Source organism: Anser cygnoides, chromosome 8, assembly GCF_040182565.1.
Source record: "Anser cygnoides isolate HZ-2024a breed goose chromosome 8, Taihu_goose_T2T_genome, whole genome shotgun sequence".
NCBI lineage: Eukaryota > Metazoa > Chordata > Aves > Anseriformes > Anatidae > Anser > Anser cygnoides.
The window spans coordinates 26,397,444-26,424,185 of record NC_089880.1 but is presented as its reverse complement, the minus strand read 5'-3'; the positions used below and the strand labels follow the sequence as shown (position 1 = coordinate 26,424,185).

The window sequence follows — 26,742 nt, the reverse complement described above, 5'->3', positions numbered from 1 at the left end:
TGTGGCAATTGGAAAAATGTTCTTTTAGTCAGAGGGCTGGAGGTCAATAAGCGAATGCTAGAAGAAAGATACTGATTAGATCACATGAATATACGAACATTTTGAGTGATTACAATCAGGTTCAATTAAAAGTGTCTGCTTGATATGTCTGTAGTGTAACAATCATTTTGACATCTATGTACTTTTTAGGATGCTTGTGCTTATAATCGCTATTGCAGGAGATTGCTATGCACTTTACAAGGCACTTTTGTTTTCATTTTATAGTTCAGAAATCTGAGACTTACGGAAGTTAAGGGAGTTACTTGGTGTTGCACAATAGAATCACTATTTGAAGCATTTTGACGTAATCTTCTTTGAAGTACACTGGTTGGATTTAAGCACACACCTTTGATTACTCTTTACAACTGAACAAAGTACATGTCATTCTGAATCATGGTGGGTAAGATGGACTTCCCTTTGTGGGGATGCAATTTTAGAGTCTGCCATGCTTCGACTGATATCAGGAATAATAGATAATATTTCAGATATAACAATAACTGATATTTTTTTCAGCAGTACAGGAAAACTTAAATAGTATTGGAAAATTGTGGTAGGTTATCTACGTTGACTCAGACTAATGATGAATGAACCAGCTGAGGAAAGAAAGAGTAAGGGAGAACAAGCATTATCTTTTGCCACCTATTCAATTTTGACTATTTTGACCTAGAAGAGAAGACAAGCAATACCGTGTGTTTGGAGAGGACCTCAATAAGCTTTGTTAACTTATAATAATAGCTGGAAGGCTTACGTTAAATTGTTGATTCATTTGCAAAAAGAATTTTTGACAAAAAGACAAAGTTGTATTACTATAATCTGATAATTGTAATTTAGTCTTTATTATCTATGTGCCTTCATAGTGAAGAAGCAAACGTAAGATAGTATATTTTAGCAAAATCAAATTCCAAAGTGTATGAATTAGAAAATGTAGAGAAAATTAAAGTATAGGCTGATTAATGTAATCTAGTGTGATTGATGTTGGTTTTATTTCAGGTTGGGTTCCTCACTGTTAACATACAGCATGTAAATGCAAAAATTATAAGAGAGAAAGAAAGGGGAAAAGAAAGATACTAATATCAATATGACTCTGTAATCCCTGGTTCTTCAGGATTTTGGAGGAGAGCCTATGTATGGATCAAAAAAAAAAAATTGTTGCTTAAAAAACATTAGCTTTAGTTTTTAATTAAAATATGCATGATAATCCTTCGGATTTCCTGATACCCTCATTATGTTATTTATAGAATAAGCATTTTTATTAATAAATTAATATTTACCTACCCTCCTGGTGAACTAGAGCAAGCTGCCTACCTGTTCAGAATTATAAGTTTTTAATTTTAGTTATAATTTTTTAATTGTAAATTGTTTCCAGCCTTATAGTGAACAGTGGGACTGCCATTTTTCTTGTGAGTCTGGGATGTTCAAAAGCAGAAGGCCCTTCTGTTGCTGACTTCCTTGCATATCACCAGTATAACAGAAAGTTATACCTCAGTCAGAGAGGTAATGTTTTGAAGTCAGTATGGTATGAACATGAAGATGAAGACTTCTTAAATTCCTGGATTTGAAGATTAGCTTTTGAAACCAGTATATTTTTCCTTCTCTGTTTGGTTAAAACTAGTGTATGTTAATATATCTTCATTTAAAGATTTTCCACTATTAATAGTAACATTTAAAAACTGTACTATTAATACATTAAATATGCACATTTTTATTTCTAAGTAAATAGAGAAGCACAGCTTATAAAAGATAGATTATTATTAAAATTAGCAAGCAGGAATAATTAATTACTTCTTAAGGTGATAATTGTTTTGTTATGCAACTGCTTACACAGTGTTTCCTAATGTAATAAATGTTTCTAATGCATTTAATAGAGAAAATGATTTTTGTGCATCACAATGAACATGTTGTAAAGTGCATGCATATAGATCCAAACTCAAAATTGAAATTAACCTTGGATGTATTTAAACAATAAATTTTAATTAACCCTTTTATCTTCTGGTTAATATGCTTTATGTGCCAAAGGATGTATATTAATACCCAAGTAGCTTCTTATATACAGAGAATTATTTTAAGATTAAATTTTAGTATAAAATGACCTTGCTATGGATTCACTGACTGTACTAGTACAATACTGTATGTAAAAAAGTATTATTTTTTGTTGTTGTTTTTAATTGAAAAGGTTTGATACACTTTCAGGTTCTTACATAAATAGAGGTAAATTGGCATCTCTCGTTAGAAATCCAGGAAGACTAATTTTGAATAGAAATACTGCTGTGTGTATGTCATTGCTTTTGAAGACTTAACAGCAAAATTGATCAAGGTCACTTTCTGTCCACAAGAAACAATAATACAGCTCAACAATCACTGCATTTTTGTTGCTTTATGTTATTGATTTATTTTCTGTTTTTGACAAATATCTGGTATGAAAACTTGGTTTGTTTTAAAATACGTTTTTTTTTTTTTTTCTCTTTGTGGATTATGGTGGTCCTACCAAACACAGACCCAGAAAGAACAAATTTGGAGATACAATCAAATAAAAGATTTTTTTTTTCAATTAGTCCACTTAATTAGAATCCTAAATAGAGCTTAACTGGACATGCTGATATGCTGGAAACCTCTGGATAACAAAGAATTACTAGAAGAGCAGAAAAGTCAGTATCTGATGTGATTGGCTTTGTCTATTAATGTAGGAGTATCCCTGCAGATCATGCCCATATATAACCTAATCCTCCCACTGAGTTGTCCATCGAAGGTTTTGCAAATAGCTTCTTGACTCAAGTATGCCTCTGACTGTACCCTTCATTTCAGCCTATATATAGACATAAGTAATAAGAGAATAATCTGAATGCTCATCTTACAACTTCTTTCTTGATAGAGAATGAAAATTACACAGATAAAACATTTCAGCTGAAGACCTACTGCAAAGTAAGCATTATGGGCCTCCTCATTAGGAACCAACTGGTATCTGTTAGACCAGGTGCTACCTGTCTTTCTTAACAGATGGATGGAAATCAGACCTGCAGTATGATGGAAAGACTCAGAAAGCGAAGCTGGGAACATGCTTATGAGTTGTGAGGCCACACTTCCTCTTCCCCAGAAGTTCTGCGTTTCCTATTAGCCTAGTTAGAAGGAGCTGACTTGCTCCTCTCACATGGATGTAGTGAAATACATTCTCCTGTATCTGCATCTTATATCCTTTCAGTCCCCTCAGGATCCTCTGGCATCTGTTAGTTGCTTGCTAGCTGTAATATAAAGAACTGTTTTTTTCAGGATGTTTCTGCTGTAGCAATTCCCAACCTGGACAGTCAGAAAAGCATTGGTTTTGTTGACACTCAGTTGGCAGAGGTGCTGTGGCTTGTTCACTATAGTGACAGTATTTTTTTTCCTAATTTGCCAAAGTTGAAATAAGACTTAAAATAATAGTCATATTTCATACAACTTTTAAAGTAACAATTTCATGCAATTTTTGTGCATTGAAGATAAACATGAAAAGTAACAGCAAAAATAAAAAACAAAGGTAGAATTCGTTGGCCTGTACAGTAGTATGCAATTTGCATTTTTTAGATACCTGTATGCATGATAGACAAGGCAAATTACATTTCTTTTATGACTCGGGCACGGGTGCCTCTATCCAAGAGAACATACACATGTGGGAACTACCTTTTAACCAACACAGGAAGTTTACTGTCAGTGTCCCAAAGTGTGAGACTGTGTGAGGATGGAGAAAATATATTAGTTTTTTTTTGGTTGTTGTTGCACTGTTGCCTCTTTGTTTAGATGCATATCAGACCAATCTTCGTATGTCTCTTAACACTGTGGAATTACTTTTGCTCATTGTATAACTAGTGTAACCAGAAATTTTGGGAGCATTCCATATACATATAACCTGCCACACCTTGCAACCAAGCCATTACTTTGGAAGTATTTTAGTGTTTACATGGCTACAGACATGGCTTGAGCAGCTTGCTTTGGTGGAGAAAATAAGGTTAGAAGATAAAAGCCTGTAAAGGAAAGTAGCACACTTTTAATGTATGTAGTGATGTAGTTGAAGCTACAAATATACCCAAATGTTTACATATATACACACTGTATGAATATAAATGCGTGTTCATGAAAATTCCTGTTTGTATAGATGTAGTTATTTTACAAATCTCAACTGATTGATATTTAAAATTAGCATTTACCTTTAACATAATACATCCAATTGTGTACATCTGTCCAAGAATACATTTTTGTTGCCAACTTCCTCTTTCTAACGGTTTTTCCCTCTGTTTACCTTCTCTTTTCCTTGCCTTCCACTCTCCCCATGCTTTAGGCATTATTTGCTGATGAAATCCTCAGTTTGTGTTAACTCAGGGAATAAAATAGTATGTTGATGGTTTGGATTCCTGTTGGTATTCTGATGATCCCTGAGCAGAGTAATAAGCTGTCACTTTCACCATAACTGTCCAAGGTTGAGAATTTTATTACATCTTTAACATACTTTCATGTGAAAATGAAAGGGAGCTGAATAAAATCCAGTTTGTTTGAGCTGGGCTGCATGTTCACTTATGTATATAAGACTCCTTAGGAAACCAAGTTTAATTTTATTTGTTAATACAATTTTGTTCCTGCTTTATGACAATTATCATATATGACTTTTTTTTTTTTTTTAAACTGCCACAGTTTGAAGTGAGAGCATTAAGTTAAATTAATTTGACTTTGGTTGGCAAACGGTAATAGTAGTACTTTAACAGCTGTTTGCTTTCCTGAATTGTCCTTGGTGCTGAAATTGCTTTTGTATCTAAACAGCAAAATGTGTTTATAGGGCTACAGAATATGGAGATAAATTTAGCCTGTCAAACAGATATTATTGGGCTTTTTTGTGCAGTGTTTCTGGGAGTGGATCCTGACTACAGTGCTTTAATTCCAAACTGTGTGTGCCTTTGGACATCTTAGAGAGCTGTTTGTGGAGCTTTTCTGTTTGATTTATGACCTTGCCTGTATGGACTTCTGATCAGATTTTATTCTCATTTAGTGCAAGAGGGGCTAATTATGAAAGTGACAAAGACTCTTTCATTGTGCTAAAGCTTTTTGAATGACAAAAAGGGGGCTTTAAATTAAAATGAACTTTAACAAGGCATTTTCACATTGAAGTGATACACACTCTACCACTGATAGAGTAATTCATTTTCAACCCTTTCTGATTCTATAAACACATTGTCTCACAAGATCAGTAATTTTTTACCTCTCGGGCTAATGAAGAGTGGATCGTAGACCAATGAATTCTCTTTTTGCAGAGCTGTTTTGACATTCTTAATTTTTTCTTAAATATCAAAGAAAGGACAAAGAGCTGTGATTTTATTGCATTAATATTAATAATCATTTATCTGCCAGAAAAACATTTAAATATCACTTGACATTTGCAGAGAAAGATTAATGTTTAATTTACTACAAACATAGAAATACTTTGAAATAAAAGGAAAACGCTTTTGGATTTGGCAAAATGAAAAAAGAGCCTAAAATTAAGAAAGACATTCAAATATAATAAAATATTCTAACAACAGCAGAAGACAAAAGCATGTTCCTGCCATTTAAATGTCAATATTTAAATTATCACTTATGGTTAAAAAAATTAAATCAACTAGATTGTTTAGTTAAAGCTTAAATTAGACATTAAAAAACCTAAGATGAGTGAGGGCAAGCAGTTGTTTTCTGTGTACATCCATGTTGATGTAGGTAAGAAGGCTTGCCGTAATTTTGATATAGAAACTCAGATTTTTGAGTATAGAAACAAACCAACATAGTGTGATTTCTTGTAACAAATACTTACATATAGTGCATTGGAGTAAAATTGTGTTATAAACACCGTTTTATAATTGGTGGTAAAACTGGAAGTCAGTGAGGGCTTCCATAACAGGTTGATGAGCAAAGGAAAGGAAAGGAAAATAGCAAGGCACAGGGGTCTGAAAATTATACATGAACAAGTTGTGTTCCTGAAGGATCAAAATGCTGTATAGTAAAGGGAAACACAGAAATCTCCTTGGTGTGGAAAAAGCATGTCAGACTGGGAAGTATGGCAGATGAGTAGGTGAATGGTGAAGCTGTTTATCAATCTAATCTGATGACATGAGTGAAAGTGTATCTAGATTTCAGGAAAGTTTATCTGTAAATTTTATCATGGAGATTATAATATAAAGATTTCACTTCTAGGCAATGAAACAATGAGATTAGTGTATTGAATGAGATTAACTTTTGTAGTCCCCAAACTGTTTTTGATTGATAATGGCATAGAGAATCAAATTCAATTTCTGTAGAAGCTGTATATAGGACTGACATCTGTAATGAAAGGCTATCTTTACATTAGAGCAGCGTTCAAAGAAATTTTTGTTTAACATACAGAAGGAAAGTTATAGCAATAAAATCAGTAATTTCTTAGTTAAAGAGAATTCCGTTGAGGATCCATCTCAAAAAGCAAGATAAGACAATACCTGGAACATTTCCATTAATCTTCTTTCTTTACATATGTATATATATATATATATATATATGTTTATATAAATGTAATAATAATAATGAAGTAAATATATTTACTGGTGACTTTGGATAGGTCCTTCAGAAAATAATTTAACTATAGGTTTTGATTTGAATCTTGACTGATTGGGGTTTCTATCAATTGATTTTCCTCAAGTGGCAGTTTGTAATTACCTGGAAAAAGTGGTGGTTCTGCGTATCAGGCACCAAACTAGGCCAAATGCAGAACTACAGTGTTGATATACAGTAATAAATGAACTGAAAAATTCTTGCTTGTAGTATGAAAGAGATATTTTGCCTTTTGTGTTATTATAGTATTCAGGGTCTTTGCAAAATTATGACTGTATTGAATAGAAAGCATTAGAGAAGTTAGGGCTGCTGTAATGTACTTAAGAGTAAAGAATATGCTGCTTTTAATGTTTTTAACCACTTGCAATGTGTTGCTTGCACACCTGTGATGTCTAGGCAGCGGATAAATATGACAGTGTTTTACTTTAGATACAATAGGTAGCAACGGACTTTAATGATGTATATAGAGCATCAGGTCCTGATAAAGCAAGGAGGTACAAGTTCTTCCCTGCTACACACCAATAATGGTACGCCCCATTGTGGTACAGCAGTTCTTAGTCTCTGATCTGCCTTGGTAGTTGCTTGCATGGTTAAGGCTGCTGATGTTATAATTTATTTATTAGCTTATTAATTATTTATTTAGGCTAGCACCCATTATATGCTAAGTGACTTCCAAACAGAAATTTCCCCAAATGCTTTTCCTTTAAGAGCTTTGCTTTGAGAAATGTAATACATACACAATAATGAGGTACCAGTTCTGATGGCATAGATTTTGTTAAAGAAAGCTGAGTTTCGTGACGCTAATACAAAATCTCTTTGTATTCTGATTTTCCTTTAACAAAGGTTCACTGCCATGGATAAATAACTGCCCATCTGTCATTGGAGGCCTTTGGGGATTTGATAAAGAGGGAGTGGAGAAATCAGTAGTCTACTGTTTTTCTGTGGATTTGATGGTTTTGGTGTAGTGGGTGTGCAATGGCTGTCTTAGGGTATGGGCCTCTGATTTTTGTCCTTGACACTCCCTACTAAGTTGATGCATTTCTCCATTACTGCTTTCAGTTTCTTCATTTACATTATTTCTCACAGATGCTGGTGAGGGAGTCAAAAGACTGACACCATTTTTTTAATTCTTTACAATTTTTTCTACACAATGAGCATTGACATTTTATTCTTTACAGCACCAGATTTTTAGCTCCTTTAGCTGAAAGCATTAGTGTTTATTGATAATGCCAATTCTGAAATAAGGTTTTTTACTGCAAGTGATTAAATATCAATCAGATTTCATCAAAACTATAAAATTCCTTTAGCAAGATTTTATAATATGATTTCTTTGTATATATTTGTTTCTGCTGTTTACACAATAATACTTGCTATATATTGGGATGTCCATTGCTGTTTTGCTCATAGTGTTTTTTTGAGCAATAATGATTACTAAATATTTAGAACTGCTTGTTGCTATTTTTCATTGTGCTCTGAACTGGCATCAGCATTAGGACTGGTTCTCTTAATGAACATAAAAAGACAGGAAATATTTCAGTTCCTCTAGTTTGAGCTGAAAAACATGTGGTTAAAATAGGACATTTATATCTCATGCCTTTATAAAAGAGATGTAGGTCCCTGTATATCTTTTCTGTATGTTCTTCCTACCTATACATATTTCTAATTCACTTTCACTAATTTTATGTGAAACACTTGTGCTTGTGTTGTCTTTCTAAATGGTATTGTTTACTCTTCTGGATTGTTTACTTTCCTTTTCTTTAAAGGAAACTTTCAAGTAATGTGAGTAGGCCACCTTTGGGACATGCTAGAACTTAAAAAAAAATATTTATACTGTGGAGTCTTTAATAGTATCTCTCCATTGCAAGAGATAAAATAAAAATACTGCCCAATAAATTTTAATGACAATGAGTTCTCTCTTAAAGTCTTCTAATTCCCTTAATTTTCTGCATTAAAGACCATTCTTTGGCCTGTTTAAAAATGGTCTTCTACCTTCTCCACTTCACTCAGAGGTTAATCCCACAAGGTTATTTTAATCTAGTGATTCAGATTAGATGCTGCCAAAATTCTGCCTCCTATTCTAATTCAGATTAAAGTTTCAATTTTTAAAACTGGTGGTGATATTTAGTCTAAGCCATACTGTTCACTAATATTTCCACAATTTAACTTGATAAAAAGAATTATAGGTTTATTCATTACACTTCTTGAGGCCACTGAGAAATAGTAAATATGATCCCAGATAGTGCGGGCAAAATGCTCTTGGGAAATAGATCTACTGCACCCCTAAGTTCTACTTATATCACTTGTGAGGAAAAATATTGGAAAGAGTAGATCTCAGAGTGGGATCCTGAAAACATACGGGAAATCAGATCGATATGAAATTATTCAGCAACAAATAAACAAACGGAGACCAGTAACTCATACACTCAAAAGATCAATAAGATTTATTTTATGCAGTATTCATAGATAAACAAGAAAAGTGTAAATGCTAGAATTTTCATGTACTGTCAGTCACAATTAGATTTTATCACGTTGTCTAGTTACAATCAAAGCCCAGTCAGAATGGTTCAGCTTCTGTAAGTTATGCATTAATATGTACATGTCCCCTTCCAGTGATGGGAGCTGGCCTTTTACCAACAGATGCTAAGAACTACAATAGTGCTTGTTCCCATAAAGTCTTTTTCACAATGAGATTCACAGGCTACTGATTTACTGTCCTTTGGATGTCACTATTGATAGAAACTTAAAACACAATGAAAACACAGCAATTTTAACTTGATTAATTGAGGTGAGAGGATAGAAAAAAGACTACCAATAGTCTGAAGCATCCAGCTTCACAAGCCAGGTGCTTTCGAAATGCTTTGCCTGTTTGACTTTCCTAAGGCAGTTTGGATTTTCATCAAATGTTATGGGCATCACTATTGTTATATGTAAACCGCCAGATACTTAAAAGAATGCTATATTGTTGAAAACTTTCGACATTTCTTTAAAACTTTGACTTAACTATAGCAGTGTAAATATTACTTTGTTTGGTAGGTCTTAAGTGCAATTTTAATAATTTAAAAGTACTTAAATACTTTACAGTTAATTTATATGTATATATGTGTTTTTTGATTGCATTTGTTTTTATTGAAATCATGTTCTTTGCAGTTTTGGGAATCTTGATTTGACATATGCTTTGGGCAGGAGTCCAGGAGATGATGCAAAAACAATCATAGGTTTTCAGAGATCATTGCTATTTCATTAGATTTCTTCCTATTTAAAAATCAAGTGATGTTTAGAAGTTGTTTAGGACTATTAAAACCAAGCTTTTATTTATTTATTTTTATGAATTCTTTTCACAGACAAAGAACATAAAACTAGTGGGAATTTACAACTGGTACTCTTAGATGCACTTCTTTCAGAAGAAATCTAATCTTTCACAGAAGAAAGTTTTTACACATCTTGGTCTCTGTAGTTCTACTTCCATTTAGGACATATCAGTAAAATTTCTTTGCATTATCATCTCAGTGTCTTTTGTGATCGTTAAGTATGAATTCCACTCAGGGTATTCCACATTCTACATTTCACTTTATTTTGTAAAATACAGAGTTGTATGAAAACATAGATTAATACTGTTTGGCTGTCTTTGGACTTGATCCCAGGTTCAACTGGTGAAAATGATGTATATTCCAATCTGTTTCTTGGTTGGTTTTGTTTAAAGAATTTGTATAGATTGAAATGCAGCTGCAAGTGTATTAGTGATTTTTCTATTGCTTACTTGTCAAGATTTTTATTGTGTGGATGAAAAATAGTATTTCAAAACCTGGCAGCATATTGACAAAAACAGAAGAGCACTTTGAGTAATTCTCTTTTTGAAAAACTACCTCTTTTAGAGACAGAGATTGCCTCAGCTACTTCCATTCATATGTAACTTGATCAATAGATTTATTGATAGCTTTTAGCCAAGGTTTAATTCTCCCCCCACCCCCTCAGTTCACCATGGTGCTCACTTTTCTGAATTAAGAAACTAGAATTAGGCTCCTATAAGCAAGGCACATAATATGCAAGTGCTCTAGGTGTAAAAGGAGGCATTTGACCTTTTGTTGCTAATCTGTGACAGGTGCAGGCTATTTTCTTCCAAATGGTGTTAATTTTCATGTGCAAATCCACCCCCTGAAACCTGCATTCTATATATCCACCACAGGGGAATTGGTGGTCATCATAAGTACTGTAATGGACAGCTGAGAGGGATAATCACTGATATTTCAGCACATTCATGCTTGCAACTCAGTCGTTTTTAGTGCACTTCTGTTTTCACTGCTTATTAGGGAGGCTGAAGTTAGTTATTCATTGCTGGACAAAAAAAAGTGTCTGAGAAAGTTCATGTGCAGGGAACAGCACATTGTTACAAATTAGTTTCCTTTACCATTTCTGGCAAACTCATTACAAAGTAATCGCGCCCTGCGCTGAAGTGCACTTCCTCTGGGACCAATAACTGTAAATAAGCAGGGCTGCAAGCTGGCTGATAAGTTGTTGTTCTGAAGATAACGGTCCTTTTTAGCAGAGTGTTTGACCTTTTTCTTTATATTGCCTCAGGCTTGTCTACGACCCTCAAGGTCTATTTTTCATCTTAAAATTCTCTGTAGGAAAGCACAATGTGTGGTTTAAGAAGATTTTAGGATTGCTTAACATATCTATATTTTCTAGCATTTTTATGATAATTTTTAGAATGCTTAGTAAGTTTAGCTAGCATTTTCTTAAGCAGGTTTTCTTTCTTTGTGTAAAGTATACTTTTTATTGATGTAGGAAGCAATAAATGTTAATATTTTATGAGGACTAAGTGTATGTTGCATGATTAATAAATAGTAACATTTTTTTTTTCTGACTTTTAAGGAAACTTGAAACACGCCACTGACCCCTTTTACTACTCACATTTTGAGATTATTGCACTAAACATTACTCTGTAAAGCAGTTTAAGCAAATATAATTAAAAATTTCAGCTTGAATGATTAAAGAAAGGGACATCTCTTCTCAGTATGCTAAGAGTATTGAACGGAACTGTGACTGAAAATTGAGCATGTCTTAAAAACAAACATCAAGGCTAAGTGAAAGTCAGTTTATAGACATTTGGGAATCTAATTTGTTCACATCTTCCCATGAGTTTAAAAAAGATCTGTGACAGTGTTTTTGTGAAGTAAAATAATAATAGAAAAAACATCTATTTTCAGAGTGAATAGGAGAACAAGTCCATAACAGTTTCTAAACTGTTGGCTACTCTAACAAATTATTTTACTTTTAATATATAGCCAGAAAACTATTTGGTGTCCAGAAGTGCATCCAAGCTGTAAAAAGAAAATTAAAACAAGAAATGTCTTTCAATGTCAAAAAAAGAGTTCAGTTCTTTACTGCTCATCTTGTTGGGCTTTTTTTCTCCCACAGATCACATTACTTGATCAGTTCATTAATTTTACATGTACCTTAAATAACATTATTAATATCTTATGTTTTTACATTGTTATTCCACGAATATCATGCAAAACACAAATTACGCAGTGTTGATGCTTAAAAAATCCTAAAATCCCATAGATCCATCTTCTTTATTTGTTCAATGGTGTGGTGTGAACATGAAGTAAAGGAAGTCTGATGTTCTAGTGGTGTGAGACTTTTTTCTTTGATTTTAAAGGGAAGTACTTGAGCAATTTAGTTATGAACAGACTCTTTCTCATATCATGAATTACTAGAGCAAGAATGTACACAACAAAAACTATGCAAGGGAGGGCATTTTCAGTCATGATACAACTACTGTAAACCACTGGTAGGTACATTACACACAATTGGTATTATCTAGCTAATGAGTTTATCACGCATTACATTAAAAATGAAACGACAAATCTTAAGGAACCTTATATAGAGAGTAAACAAATGCAGTTCAGAAGTTTTTTCTTGAGAAAAAAATGTTTATTGTAATTGTTAAAATATTAAAATAGTTTAATGGCTAAATGGAATAGTGTAATCCATGTTTAATTCCCGTTTCATAGTTTCTAATGCATTTCATTGTGTTACCTGTGGTGTTGGAATACGATTCTCACACATTAACATAAATGTATTTCCCATGATTACAACAATGTGAAGGCAGCACTGAAAAATTCTTTGTTTATGAGATTAATGTTGAGAGGTTTATATGCTTTCTTTGACACAAAAAAAAATATTTTTCTGTGGTACTGTCCATTTTCTACAAAGCATGTCTTAAAGTGAGGAGGTGTTTTATTCTTAGAGTTCTAGGCTTCTTTGTACCAAAACTGCCGTCTTGTTTAATGACCTTGCTGTGTGGGTTGAAATTAGGCTGACAGATTGTGAGCAAAGGCTGTGATACTACAAACAATGGTCTATTGAGCACGAGGAACTTGTTGAATTGGTTACCAAAGGCATCAGTGTTGGGTCCAGCCTATTTAGCATCTGGAAGACAGAAAAGAAATAGCGTGCTAATGAAATGTACAAACGATACTAAACTGCAAATGGCTGCAGGTGACTACGGCAGCTGACATATACTTTGAAGGAGGCTAGTAAGAGGCAGTTCTGTATGCAAAAAGCAGTAAAGTGAGATACAACTCACAAAAGGAAAAAAAAAACTCATTAAAGAGGCAGGTGAGTATTGAAATCAAGTATTCAAGATAAAGATTAAAAACAGTGTTGGGAGTCCTAGGGAATCCTGCACACAGTGATTAAATTGTAAAGGCTGTTGCTGGGTTTGAGATAGCTATGTAGCTCTTCCAGAGCAGACTGGCTTCCAGTGTACCAGCACTTCACCATCAGTGATTTCACTGACATCAGTAGAATTCTCCAGTGCTAGTTCAGGGATCCTATGGACTCTGCAAAGAATTAGTTCAGAGTGAGCTGTCTGCCCCCAGAACAGTTCAGTTTAACATTGAAATAGAAGCTGAAATGTGCAGTAGGTCAGAAATCAAGGTCTCATTTTGCTCTGTTTTTGTTTATTCACTTCATCTTTTAGTTTCCCATGGCTTGCAGTTTAAGTTGTTAATGATCTTTGAATTTAAAATGTAAATTTAAATGCTTATGCTTCCTCATTTGGAAATACTTCCAGCAGAATTTACACCTCCTGGTCTGTGCTGCAGATAACTTACTCCTTATGTGGGACTCCTGGGATCACTGGAGGCATGTATACCTAGCAGTTTACATGTTGGACCTAGTTCACAGTCTATGTTCATCCAGCTTGCTGCCTTAATCTTAGAGGCTCCACCAGTTTCACATGCGCAACTCAGGTTGCAGTGACTCTGGGTGCCCATGCATTAAGCTATGTCCAGAGAGAGCTTGTGACCCGTGACCTGAACTGTGGCCTGTCCCTATTATTATTTCCATGTAACCTTATTATTATTGTTGTGCGAGGTAATTGGAATCCAACCTATATTGCTAAACAGCTCGGACCACCCAGCTGTTCTCTCTCCCATTCCTCAACAGGAAGGGGGGAAGAAAATAAGATAAAAAAGCTTGTGGGTCAAGACAAAGATGGGAAGATCACTTACCAATTACCCATTTAGTTCCTGGGCAAAATGAACTGAAAAGGGGGATTTTTTATTTATTTATTTTTAAATTAATTTATTGCTGATTGAGATAAGGGTGGCTAGCGAGAAACAAAGACGAATTAAAATCCACCTTTCTCACCCCTCCCTTCTTCCCAGGTCAATGTCACTCTTTCATTCCTGCCCCTGCAACAAAGATCACAGGGATCTAGAGAGAGGGCAGGTGGTCAGTCCCTGATAGCCCCTCTCTGCTGATTTTTCTTCCTCACATTTTCCCCCTGCTCCAGTGTGGGTCCTCCCCAGGTCCTTCAGGAGATACCCGCCTGCTCCAGCACGCTTCCTCCACAGGCTGCAAGGGTATCTGGCCTGGAGCACCTCCTCACCACTTCCTCTGGCCTTGGTGCTTGGGGGGCTGCTCCTCAGCTTTCTTCCCTGCCTGTGTGCCATGTTTTGCCTCGAATACACCTAGACAGACATGTCACCAGCGTCGCTGAGAGGCCTGGCCTTGCCCTACAGTGGGGCAATTGGAGCAGGCCGTGACCAGCATGGAGCAGCCTTGGCCTCTCCTCACAGCTGCTCCTGCAGGCCCTGCCAGTGCCTGGACACGGGCACCCTGTATGACAGATGACTTTATTTATGTTTGGAAAAGGTAATTTCACTGTACAATATTGCCATTTTTTCAAATATTTCATATTCCAAATGTATCCTTTAGACAAGTGTTTAGGAACAGATTGTTAGCATGAAGCGGATTTCTGCAGCAGGAATCAGTGAGGAGAATTTTGTTCTGAAAAGAAGACTGTGGGCAGGAAAGAAGAGGATAACATTAAAAATAGGGAAGATTGGAAGTGTTCACTGTTCAATTGGTAAAGCCAGAAACAATTTAGGATAAGGAAGAAATCCTGAAAATATATTGGTGAACAGATTTGAAAGTGTTTTTTTTCCTGCTTCTCCACCCCAAGATAGCTGATCTGCCAATTTTGCTACTTTTGCTCATATTTAGTAGCATGTTACCAATGAACAATCATACAAACTGAAATGAGACTTGCTGAGGAGGGAGTTGTTTAGCTCCAATGATGTTACAAATAACTATTTGAACCCAACACTATATATCCAACCCCCAGAATATACCTGGAATCATAAAAACAGATTGTCTTAACACTGCTAATCTTTTTCTTGCATGTAAAGCAGCATTTGAGAATGACCCTGTCTTGCAAGATGGGATAGGAGGATAGGATGGGTTTTGAGTTTGATCAGGAAAATGTGAAGTGTTATTTTTGTAGTATATAGATGAAACGGACAGTCTAAGCCCTATCTTTAGATTTCTTGGCACATTTCAAAAGCGAAATGGCAAGTTAGCAATTTAAAAGCACTTAGCATGTTTCCTGGTGCTGAACTTTTCTTCTATAGCCAGTTTGGTTACTTGCTAAGTAATGCCATGGGGAATAGCTCTGACTACATTTAAAAATTTTATTCCATGAAATTCACCAGGAAAAAGCTAAAGTGAAACCTTATAGCCTCATTTGTTTCTGTGGAAGGAGGTGATAGTGGCCCCAAATGGTAAAGGAGATGTATTAAGATGGCTTTTGAATAACAAAGGAGATGGAGTCCTGGCCATCTGTGGACACAGCACTGGCCAGATGTGCCATGTGAAAATCTGGGAACTATTTAATTTTAGAGGTGCTTGAACATGAGCAGAAAATGGAAACTTTATCAGAAAAGTAGGAAAAAAATTGGAATAACAAAAAGGGTGGTAGGACACTTAACTGAAAGAATAAGATTAGAGAAGACAAAAAGTCAAATTGATTGAATAATAAAAGCCCTTGCAGTCTTTTTTTTTTTTTTTTTAATCACATATATTTTGCATACTGGTATGTATTATATGTATCTTACTTTGTGGTTATAATCATGTCATTTAAAAATAATTCTGAACTTTTGTAAAGCCTCATACGTATATCATATTTTAAACATTGGAGGTAAATTTTTAAAAACTTTTCTCTGTATAGCTTCTGTTCTGGATTTTTTTTTCAGCCAGTTATTAAAATACGTTCTTTTTCATATGTTCTCATTAGGTAATCTTGGACGGGTGGACCACATCACAGAGTTTGAGTATGACCTGTTCATTAGACCAGATACCTGTAACCCACGCTTTCGAGTTTGGTTCAACTTCACTGTCGAAAATGTAAAAGAATCACAGGTAAGTACATACTAAATTAAACAGTATGACAACTTTAAGGATTGCTTATTCCAGAATATAAGATACTTTCATTCTTAAAGAGATGCTGTTCAGGGATTGTAACTATCGCTTTGCTGTAAAATATGTTTCCATCCTTCCAATTTTTATAAATAAAAGCAGGTATCATCCTGACTAGATATTACTGTGTTTTTCAACTAAGACGTGATATAATTACAAAGATAACATAACAGTTGAATTAATTGGTAATAGGTGTTGTACACTTATTAATATACACAAACCAAATATATTTGTTAATGTATGAAAACGAAGTCCACCATAGCTGTTCAAATACTATTACTCAAACCTTCATTTAAAATATCTAGAACATGAGGTAGCACTACAGACAGACATTACTCTAGTGTACTGTAGCAGAAGCAACCTGTCAATGTGACCCTTGTGAAAGAGGTTTGTCTTTAAATGTGAAAGACCTTGATAGGCAACTGATTCACCTACTTCTAAATAACACTTTTTTTTTTCCCCATAAAAACAAAAACAAACAAACAAAACACAAACAAATAAAAAGGGAAAGAAACTTCCTTGCTTCATTTATTTTACTTGTCTTAAAATAAGAAAAAAAAATTAAAAACTTATATGCTTTCACATTGACAAATCCACAAGGATTTAATTCCACTTTTTGCATGTACCTTACATTTTATTCTGGCATTCTGTCACAGTTTGTCATAATCAGACTGTCATTTTCACCTAATGGGAAAAAACAAACAAACAAACAAAAACAACACACGTTTGGTAAGAAAAAAACTGTAGAAGCTTGATATTTGTATTCTTATGAAACTAATATCTTTATATCCACCACTGTACCATTCCTGTTACAACTAGAAATCATGAAATTGTTTATCTATCTTCCTGGAGCCTGATACTTTATCAGACAGACCCTTTCCCCTGCTGTGCCTTAGTCAACTATGATCAAATTATATAGTCATGAGATGAATGGGAATCTGTCTCAAGGAGGCAAAGAGATCTGGTAGAAAGATACAATATATATCTAGTGCTTACAGGATATTTGTTTTCATGGTTGTCTACATGAAAGAGAATGGTTTCACTATTAAGTTTGACTTGTGAGGTCTGTTTTTATAATGTGTCTTCCTATAATCTTTTTTTCATCTCTCCAATTTCCGTTAAAACGAGACCTGCATGAACGTAATCTAGTCTGGAACCTTATTTAGGTCTTTGTACTAGCGGACACGGGCAGTATTAGTCACTGCAGCTCAGCTATATTAAATGAATGTTAGAAATTGCTATATCAAACATACTGTATAACTTGGTTTGTGCATTTTGATTATTTTCTTTTATGTTTTGCTAGAAAATAATAACAACCAAAACCATACTATTCAGTATTGCCTAAAAATGTTGCACAAATGCAGAAGTAACTTCAATTGCTTTATTTGTAAAAGTAGATATCTTAATAACTATATATAAATAATTATCTGTATAATATTATACTTGATTTTAGTGTATCATATAGGTGACTTGGGGGGTTGATATATCTATGCCTTTACATATCCCAGGTCTGGTTTCAGCCATTTAGATGAGGACTCAAAGATAGTAGCTAAATTTATTAGTTTTATTTATTGTATACATTGCATTTCCTTCTTACTGTTCGTCTTTTTTTCAACTTCAAATTCTGAACTAATATACTTTGACTTAAAAAAAAAGAAAAAAAAAGTTGAAAATGTTATTATGCAAATCTCTCCAGTCTTGCTTGATATTCCATACTAAAACCTTTAGTCACAATGAAATTAATTTGAAAGGTATCATGAGAAAACAAGCAACCTCCTTTCATCATCTGACTTAGAAATCATCCATTCTGTTTCTCCTGTTGCATCAGACCAAACCTTGACACCCAACAGTGGGTAAATTGATAAAAAGTGAATGAAAAAGTAACGGTGTAAAAGCAAGAGTCATATAAACACTAGGAACACATAATTGTACTGGATGTATTTTTGATTTAGTTTTCAGTTCTACTACCAGTTAGTAGTGATTTTTACAGTATGTTCAGTGCCCTATAGTGTGTTATGAATCTAGAGAGAAGTGTTAAGAAGAAACTTTGAGATAGATGTTCTTGTCAATCTAACTACCCCTGCATTGTTCTGTAGAGTACTATTTTTTTCACACTGCAGTTTTTATTGTCTTAAGCCACTGAGCTTCCATCACTAATGTCTAGAAACCCTTTTTCAAAGACTTCTCTCACTGACACAGTTGCTTGATATTTAGCCTAAAGCTTTCCTTTAGTTAATCACATTATTCCTTCTTGTAATTCTGCTTGTTAATAACTCCTCTTGGTACAAATAAATCCTCTTCATCCTTGACTAACATTTCTATTTCTGTAGATTATCACATTCTTCATCATTTGTCTCTTAACCTAGCTATCATGTATGGTTCTTTCAGTTCTCTATCCAATAGAGTACTTTAGCTTTAAGTGTTTAAGTATTTTTCTGCTTTGGGGCCTTTGGACTTTCATCATAAGCGAATCTTTCCAGACCTTTGATAATTAGCCTAGTTTCCTAGGGAAACAAGGCTTATATGATCATATTGTCTATGTTACACTTGCTAGCCTAGATTTTTGTGTGGCTAATGATCTTTCTCCTCTTCTTTCTCCCTCAATAGCTTTTTTTAACTCTTGGCCAGTTTCAACCCCACTGGACAGTAATTCCTGTAAGTTTCAGGAGAGCAGACTGCCAGATGGGCAAGAGACCCCATTAGTGTTCCCAATGGCAGAAAGGCTGTAGTATGAGATCATTTCTTATTCAACATCAGATAATCCACAGAGGAGATGTGCAGGAAAAAGTACTCATTGGAATTTGCATTTTTAAGGTAACATGGAATCCAATCATGAAATCCAAATCCATAGCACTTAACATTTTTGTGTCTTGCAGATCTTCTTGGTGTTATTATTATTATTATTATTATCATCATCATCATCATTACTATCATTACGATTATTATTATTATTATTATTATTCCCCTTCCAATTCCTTCAATATTTTCTTCATAATGTGGAACTAAAATTGAACGGGCATTTTTGAGTACACTGACATCCCAGTTTATGGAGAAGAGACTCTAGTCCCTTTGCTCTGTAACTGTCTTGGAATAGACAGCTGAAAACTGCAGCAGCCTTTTGTTGCTTTTATCACTATGGAAACCCACGCCTAATTTGTTGTTCACTATCGTGCATAAGTCTTTTTCAGAATGATTGCTTCCTTCCTCGTGTTATGTATGTCACCATTGTGCTTCAGCAAGAAGGGCAGGTAAAAGAACTAAGTTATGTAGCGTAGAAATGGGAGCCCCAGTCTTTTCAGGACTATTTTTAGCATTTTACAATAAGTTTATTTTATTTGATATTTGCTACTTTTCCCTACACTACAGCAGAACCGGTAGAACTTTTATTTCATTGCAAACTGGTAAACAATCTTCTTCCTTACGACTTGGTCTTTCAACATCACACATTTCATTATCATTTAAATTGTATTCTATTTATTTATTTATTTATAGCAAAGAAAAAATATAAAAAAATAGCTAGTGGTTTATATTTATGGGAAGAAAGAACTATCATATAAGATGCCTATGAGATGTAACATTTGGCCTTTTGGTCTCCCCATATGGTTTCTGACTTGCAAGTCAGTTGGTCTGATAAGATCTGAACTGTGGATTTCTTTAGTCACTTGTTCAGTGAATTTGATTAACACCGATATTGGAAAGAACAAAAAAACCCTTGATATGTTATATGTAAGGCTTATAATCACACATTGATTACGCTCACAACAACCATGAAAGGAAAAATGAAGAAAACAGGATTTGCTGTGGAACATGTACTCTGATGGGCAAAGCCTCCAATTTCTCTAATTGTTCACGTTTCGCAAGCTACTGTCTATTTCTAGGTAATGCTCTATATTGGGCAGAATTTATTTCCTCTTAGCTTCAGCCTTGGCCCCTACAACACTGTCTACAATTTTACTAAACTCCTTCTCTGTGGAATCAGAAATTGGATGAACAAATGTCACATTCAGTTTGCATTTCAAGTATTTTAAATAGACAGTGCTTCAGGTGAACAATTACTTCTAAGCTATTATCATTGAAGGTTTTAGTAGCAACAGTGATTTGTCTGAGAACTGAGAAAAATGAAATGTGTGTACCTGTGATAAATTATAAAAATATACTACAATACCAGAATTGGAGGATTTTATAGATGAAAAGAGTAATTATTTTTCCTGGGGGTCATATCCAAAAATTCTACCAAGTAGTAGGCATTCATTGTTTCAGGTACTGTAGTCACTCTAGAAAAAGGTGATCTCTGTACTGGAAAATTTACTTTTGATAAATCTGAGAAGAGATAAGAGTTGAATAAAGCAACGTGATTAAAAATGTTTTTGAGGATATTAATTACTCTAAAGAACAGCAACTATATTATAGCATTGCCCATCTAAGTCATATAATATATTCTGTATGTGTATGTACTCTGAAAAACTCTGCTGTCTGATGAATCATGTTCAGAAATGAAATTTTTCACTGAGATTAAAAAAAGAATTTTCAACATAAGGGGTTTCCCAATTGTGTCAAATTTTGTTCTGAAAGTGTCCATAAATGCATTATGAGTTCTTAATCACAAAGGTGACAAAACACACTGAGAAGGATAGAGGAGGAAAACAGGTATTTGGCAACTAGGATGTGATCATTACCTACAGTTATGAAATCAATCCAAAACAAAGTTAAAATCAAAGAACAAAATAGTATCTGCTTCAAGGCTTCAAGGCATTCTCTCTGTTCAACTTCAGTTGCACTTGGATTGAGAACAGAATATTGACTGAAGATATTTTGTTTGCTTTTTTGTTTTTATTGTGTATTAATATAGATCAGGAAAAAGGATAACCTTCTTTAGAAAGTTGTGCAAGGTGCAAATATAAGACAGATAATAACATACCTGGACATTATAAATGCTTAGAGGTCTTACTGTTAGTTTTCTCTCTCTCTCTCTCTTTTTTTTTTGTTTCCCCACTGTTTTTTGTGGGGTTGGAGGACTGGGGAGATGGTGAGAGAAAAAAGCTGTAAAATCTCTAGTGTATTTAATTCATTAGATTTTCAGTAATTATGTATTACTGTTACTGGATTTTTTAGTTTGCTCAGGCCTCTTATTACTGTCCTAAAAAAAAACAACACAGAGATCCTTAGTGGAGAATTGCTGTACATACATATCTATCCACCTTGAAAACATGAGATAGACAGTTGAGTGCTGTTGGACAACATCTTTTAAGTAATTGTAGTTACTACGGGGTAAGTAAACTATTTTTGCATATGGTATATGCCGTTCAACTTTAAAAAATTGTAAGAATGGCATAGCCAAATTCATGATGCATATTTTGTAAGGTCTCATGGAACTGTAGCATGTGATAATATGGATACATTACTTTTTTTTTTTTTTGTGGGAAGTGCTTGAATTGTCTGAAATGTATATTAAAAACATAATGGATTAATAAAGAGGAGCCTTTGGAATATCCAAAAGTAGTTTCACTGACCTCTACTTTGGAAAGTGATATAAGTTTGTTTTAACTCGGAGGTGCATAGGGTTAGACGAAATGTATAGTGATTGAAGTAATTATTTATTTACTGAAGAAGCTGTATGAAGTGTTAATTAAATAAGAAACAAAGTGATGACATTTAAGATAGATTGTATGTTCATCTCAACATTTAAAAAAAAGAAAAATCAATTGAACATACTGCAGTTTTGAAGAAAAATAATTTTGCCATTTTGGAAACTTGTGCCTATATTGGTCATGTATAAAATTAGATTTATAAACGATGATTCTTCCAAGTTGGAATCCTCTCAAGTACATATAATTTTATTTTGGATCAATAATTTTGTTGTGCTTGGAATGGACTGAGGATGCGTGTGAAGCTTTGGTAAGTACAATATACTGTGCATCTCCATGAAATTATCCAAAGCTGTCATGACATGTATTATCCTTTGAAAAGTAATGAATACAGATAGGTTAGTAGACACGGACAATATTCAATGTTAGTAAAACAAATGCTGTCCTGATGAAATATTCTCTTTTGGCATGAGAGTGTTAAATTAATAAACTTATTTTATTCCAGTTGTCTATAAGAAAATTTTAGATGTCAGTGTTTTATAATTATTGCAAGCATACTGTATGTTTCAGATTTAACACTTGTTTTTTGCTTGTAAGAACCTAATGGCCAGGTGTGTTTAATTTCCTATTATGGTGGCATCTGTCACTCCGAATGTCAAAAATACATTATAAATGCCATAAACAAAATCAGCACTGTGATGATTTTTATGTCAGTGATGTGACATGCTTGCTTTTCTTTCATTTTAAAAACTTTTTTATTTGTGATTAAATACCTCCTTTTTTAGTTCCAGTGTTAATTGTCTTTCATACAAATTTGATTTAATTCTGGTTTTATGACTGAAAAGTGTTTACATCAGAATGTGGAAACATAGAACTAAAGTAAAAAGAAAAAAAATCACATTGAAGAAATAAGTGAAATCTTTAAACTTTCCTGCTTTTAGTTTCTTTTTTTTTTCTTCTTTTTTTTTTTTAATCTTCCCATGCAGAATATTCTGTATTTGAGCCATGTTGAGATACTATGCAGAGATTGTTGAAACCGGAAGATAAAACCAAGTCAAAATATATACAGATTAATTCATATTATGGGGAGAGGGAAATCATTTCCTGTGTAAATGACAGGTCAGATCTTCCTGGGAAGATCATGGAACGGATCTTCCTGGAAGCCATGTTAAGGCATATAGAAGATAGGGAGGTGATTCAAAACAGCCAACATGACTTCACCAAGGGCAAATTGTGCCTGACCTTCTGTGATGGAGTGACTACATCAGTGGACAAAGGAACAGCAACCGATGTCATCTACCTGGATTTCTGTAAGGTCTTTGATCTGGTCCGCTACAACATTTTCTCTAAATTGGAGAGAGATGGAATGATGGAAGGACTATTCAGTGGGTAAGGAATAAGCTCTCTGGCCACATTCAGAGAGTTGCAGTCAGTGGCTCTAAGTCCAGGTGGAGATCAGTGACGACTGGTGTCTCTCAGGGGTCTGTACTGGGACCAGTACTGTTTAATATCTTTATTAATGACATAGACAGTGGACTGAGTGCACCCTCAGTAAGTTTTTGGATGACACCAAGAGGAGTGGTGCAGCTGCTATGATAGAAGGAAGGGATGCCACAAAAAAAAAAAATCTAAGAAGGAAATCGTAGTGATATTCCATAGAATGTAATTAGTTTAGAAACAATTTGGAGAGAACAGTGAAGCAGCCAGTGTTATGGCAGCTGGTTGTGATCGAGTGTTTTAAGAATGTGCCTTCAGTAATCCCATATTCTTCTTTGAACTGTTGGAGTTAGGATTAGAGAGATCCTGCAATCCTTCATTGCTGTTGTTTGCTACCTGTAATTTTAACATGAGAACCCAATATGAACCCAATGACCGAATATTAGGTCACTATGCACAGAACATCTTTACATTTCTGAAACGTTACAATAAACAGGGAAAAAGTGGAGAAGACTTGAACTTTGATGGTGAAAATGGAAAAGTTAATATAAACAGGATAAGTAAATTCTTGAAAGTTAGTGTAGTGCTGTATTATACTCACTAAGTGCTTTTCACTTTGCTTGTGTGGAAGCCTTTAGAGGGAGCAAAGGAACTGTTAAGAGTGGTAAATCTTTCACTGATCCTAAGCACCTATAACCTCCTTCAGAACAAGTGCCACAAGGATGTAGTAATATTATTGCACTTTATTGAAAAGACCATGCATTTGATAAACCCTTTTAGCCAGTATGGATTCATTCATCAACCAGCAACTCATTTTTAATCACAGTGTTTAGCACATTTTTCTGCAAGTGTTTTGGAAAGCCAAACATGACTCAGGGCTTTTGAGTCCAAATCATGTTGTTCTTGGATTGCACAAGAGAATCATGAGCAACTGGTCCTACTCTTAACTTAACTGGCCTAACTCACTAAATGATGGAAACTTACCTTCTTCAAAGCATGTGGTGTCAATACTGTTTATCCCAGGAAATAGCCTGGAATATAGATCCAGAACATGGCATGTTGTAATACCATGGAGTTCCCACCAGTCTAAATTAGGTACAGGCTGTCAGAAGTCACCAAGTTCGTTGTAGTGGTTGCCCCCAGACAGCTGTTTTTAGCAGGCATAGACTATATGAAATGTGTCATTCTTATCTAATCTGACTGTACTTTTTCTGAACTCAAAGCAATGAGTTCTACAGATTAATCATGCAGTTTGTATGAAGAGTACTTTCTTTTCTTTTAAAAATATACGGTTAATATTTTGTGTCATTTTTGTGTTACAAGAAATTAATTATCTGCTCACTTTCTGCATATATTCATGATTTTATAAACATGTATTTCCACTTACTTATACGGTTTATTCAAGTTAGTAACTTGTGGTCTGTTTTGTCCCCTCTTCTGCAATCCTAAAATCTCTTCCTAGTGAAGCTTTAAAAAGCCTGGGTATGCCCTATATTTACCAGTAATTTTGAAGGGCAGGTAAAGAGATTTTCTCGGAAAACAGATTTAAAACAACCCATCAAATTCAACCCGTACAAAAGATATTTTTTATTGTTGCCAGTGGAATCTGAAAATAGCATTTGTCTCTTATGGTAGAATGAGGTAACTGAAATCCCATTGATTTCAGTGGGAGCAAAGTTAATAAGGGGTTAAATGCCCCAGAAAATCCATCCTAGTTACAATTACATATTTTGTTCTATTGCTATACCTCCTATAAACATATGCTTGGTTTATAAAATTCTGGACGTATCAAGCTTTAAGTTTCATTTTTTTAAAGGAGGAAAGAAATTAAAAAGGTATGGTTTGAAGCTAATCTATTTTCTTTTCTAATGTTAATTGAAACTGAAGATTCTGCATTGTGTAGGTCACCCAAGATATTACAATAGGTATAATTAAATCATTGTTTCCTGCAGCCAAAAATATTTTAATCTTTCTGTTGAAGATACTGTGAAGTTTTCTGTAAAAAAAAAAAAAAAAAGGAATATGCAATTTTTGCTTTAAGAAATTATGAAAAATAACATGGAATTATATATTGACCCTCAAAGTATAACTACTGGGTTTTTGATACATAACACAGTATCATCTACTGATTATAATTATAATGATCGAGTACAGTTACATCAGTTTAAGATCTGGCCTGTAAGCATTAGATAGGCAATATCTGCTGTTACACGGCTGCTCATGATGGCTTTGATAATTTTTTTTGTGAATTGAGAAGCTCCATGGAAGCTTCTAATTTTCATAGTGGCACTACCATGATGAACTGCAGCTCATTACAGTAAACTGATGGCAGCTGTTAATACTATTACAGGCAGAGACTTTTTATTTAAGGGAAACATTAGCCAGTAACTGGTAGATTTCTGACACAGTATTATATAAACTTCCTGTTAGGAAGGGGAGCAAAGAGAAATGGATTTGAACCCATTAGTATCAGAATTACGTGTCAGAAAGCTAGAGCAGAGTTCAATTTATTTCTGCAATAAACTGTAAGCGAGAGATTGACTTGACAATTATTTTACCTTACATTGCTCTGGTTGTTCTGAGATGACTATTCCAACATCAAATCATCTTGTTTGGACATCTTTTACTAAATAACATGCTAGTCTAAATATGCATTATGTTATGTAGGAGCTAAAACTCAGAAGGCTTTTCAAGTAGAAATGAGTTTTTTATTACTATTTTTACTAAAGGATGTATATACAGCGGAACTTATTCAGTATAGATTTAAAACAACTGCATGTGTTTCTGCTAAATCTACTGTATGTTGCTGAATATAGTTTACATTGTCATTGAAAGGATAATCTTTCTAAAGCTTTTAGTAGCTTGGTGTAAGCAATATAAATAATCTGCCCCCAAACATTTGTCTTCTCTAAGCCAGTCACTGCAGGATTATTGCTTCTGTTTGTGGTCTCCTTTTCCCCCACTAGTTTCCCAAGATAAGTGACAACAAATTAGTTAACCATTTCCTTACTATATTTTTCAACTGTAAGAAGAATATTTTATCATCATTTTTTCCTATTTCATACATTTAGCCTCCAACTGAACACTGAGGTCCATGAATTCAGTTTCTTGAATTTACACAATACAATGGGCTTTTATTGGAATGACAAATCTGACTGTATTTTTCTTGCCTTGAAATGGTGATTTTCTACAGAATGTTTATTTAATTTTCTAGTAGTGTAACTTTTTTTTTTTTGTTTGTTTTGGTAGAGGGTTGTGTTCATTGTCCCCATACTACCTGGTGAAAACTCACATGAAGCTTCACACAAAAGATTTATTACTTTTTTTTATAGACTGG

The 26,742-nt window shown here is 34.2% G+C and overlaps 1 protein-coding gene across 6 annotated transcripts in view; it reads left to right on the top strand.

The window, feature by feature from the left end:
- LOC106033024 (AGBL carboxypeptidase 4) overlaps positions 1 to 26,742 on the top strand; it is a 924,726-nt gene that overhangs the window by 30,252 nt on the left and 867,732 nt on the right. For all 6 annotated transcript variants that reach the window (XM_048062129.2, XM_048062128.2, XM_048062125.2 and 3 more), the window contains one exon: positions 16,202 to 16,326. In XM_048062129.2, coding sequence (XP_047918086.1) covers positions 16,202 to 16,326 — 125 coding nt within the window. The remainder of the gene's footprint in view (positions 1 to 16,201; positions 16,327 to 26,742) is intronic.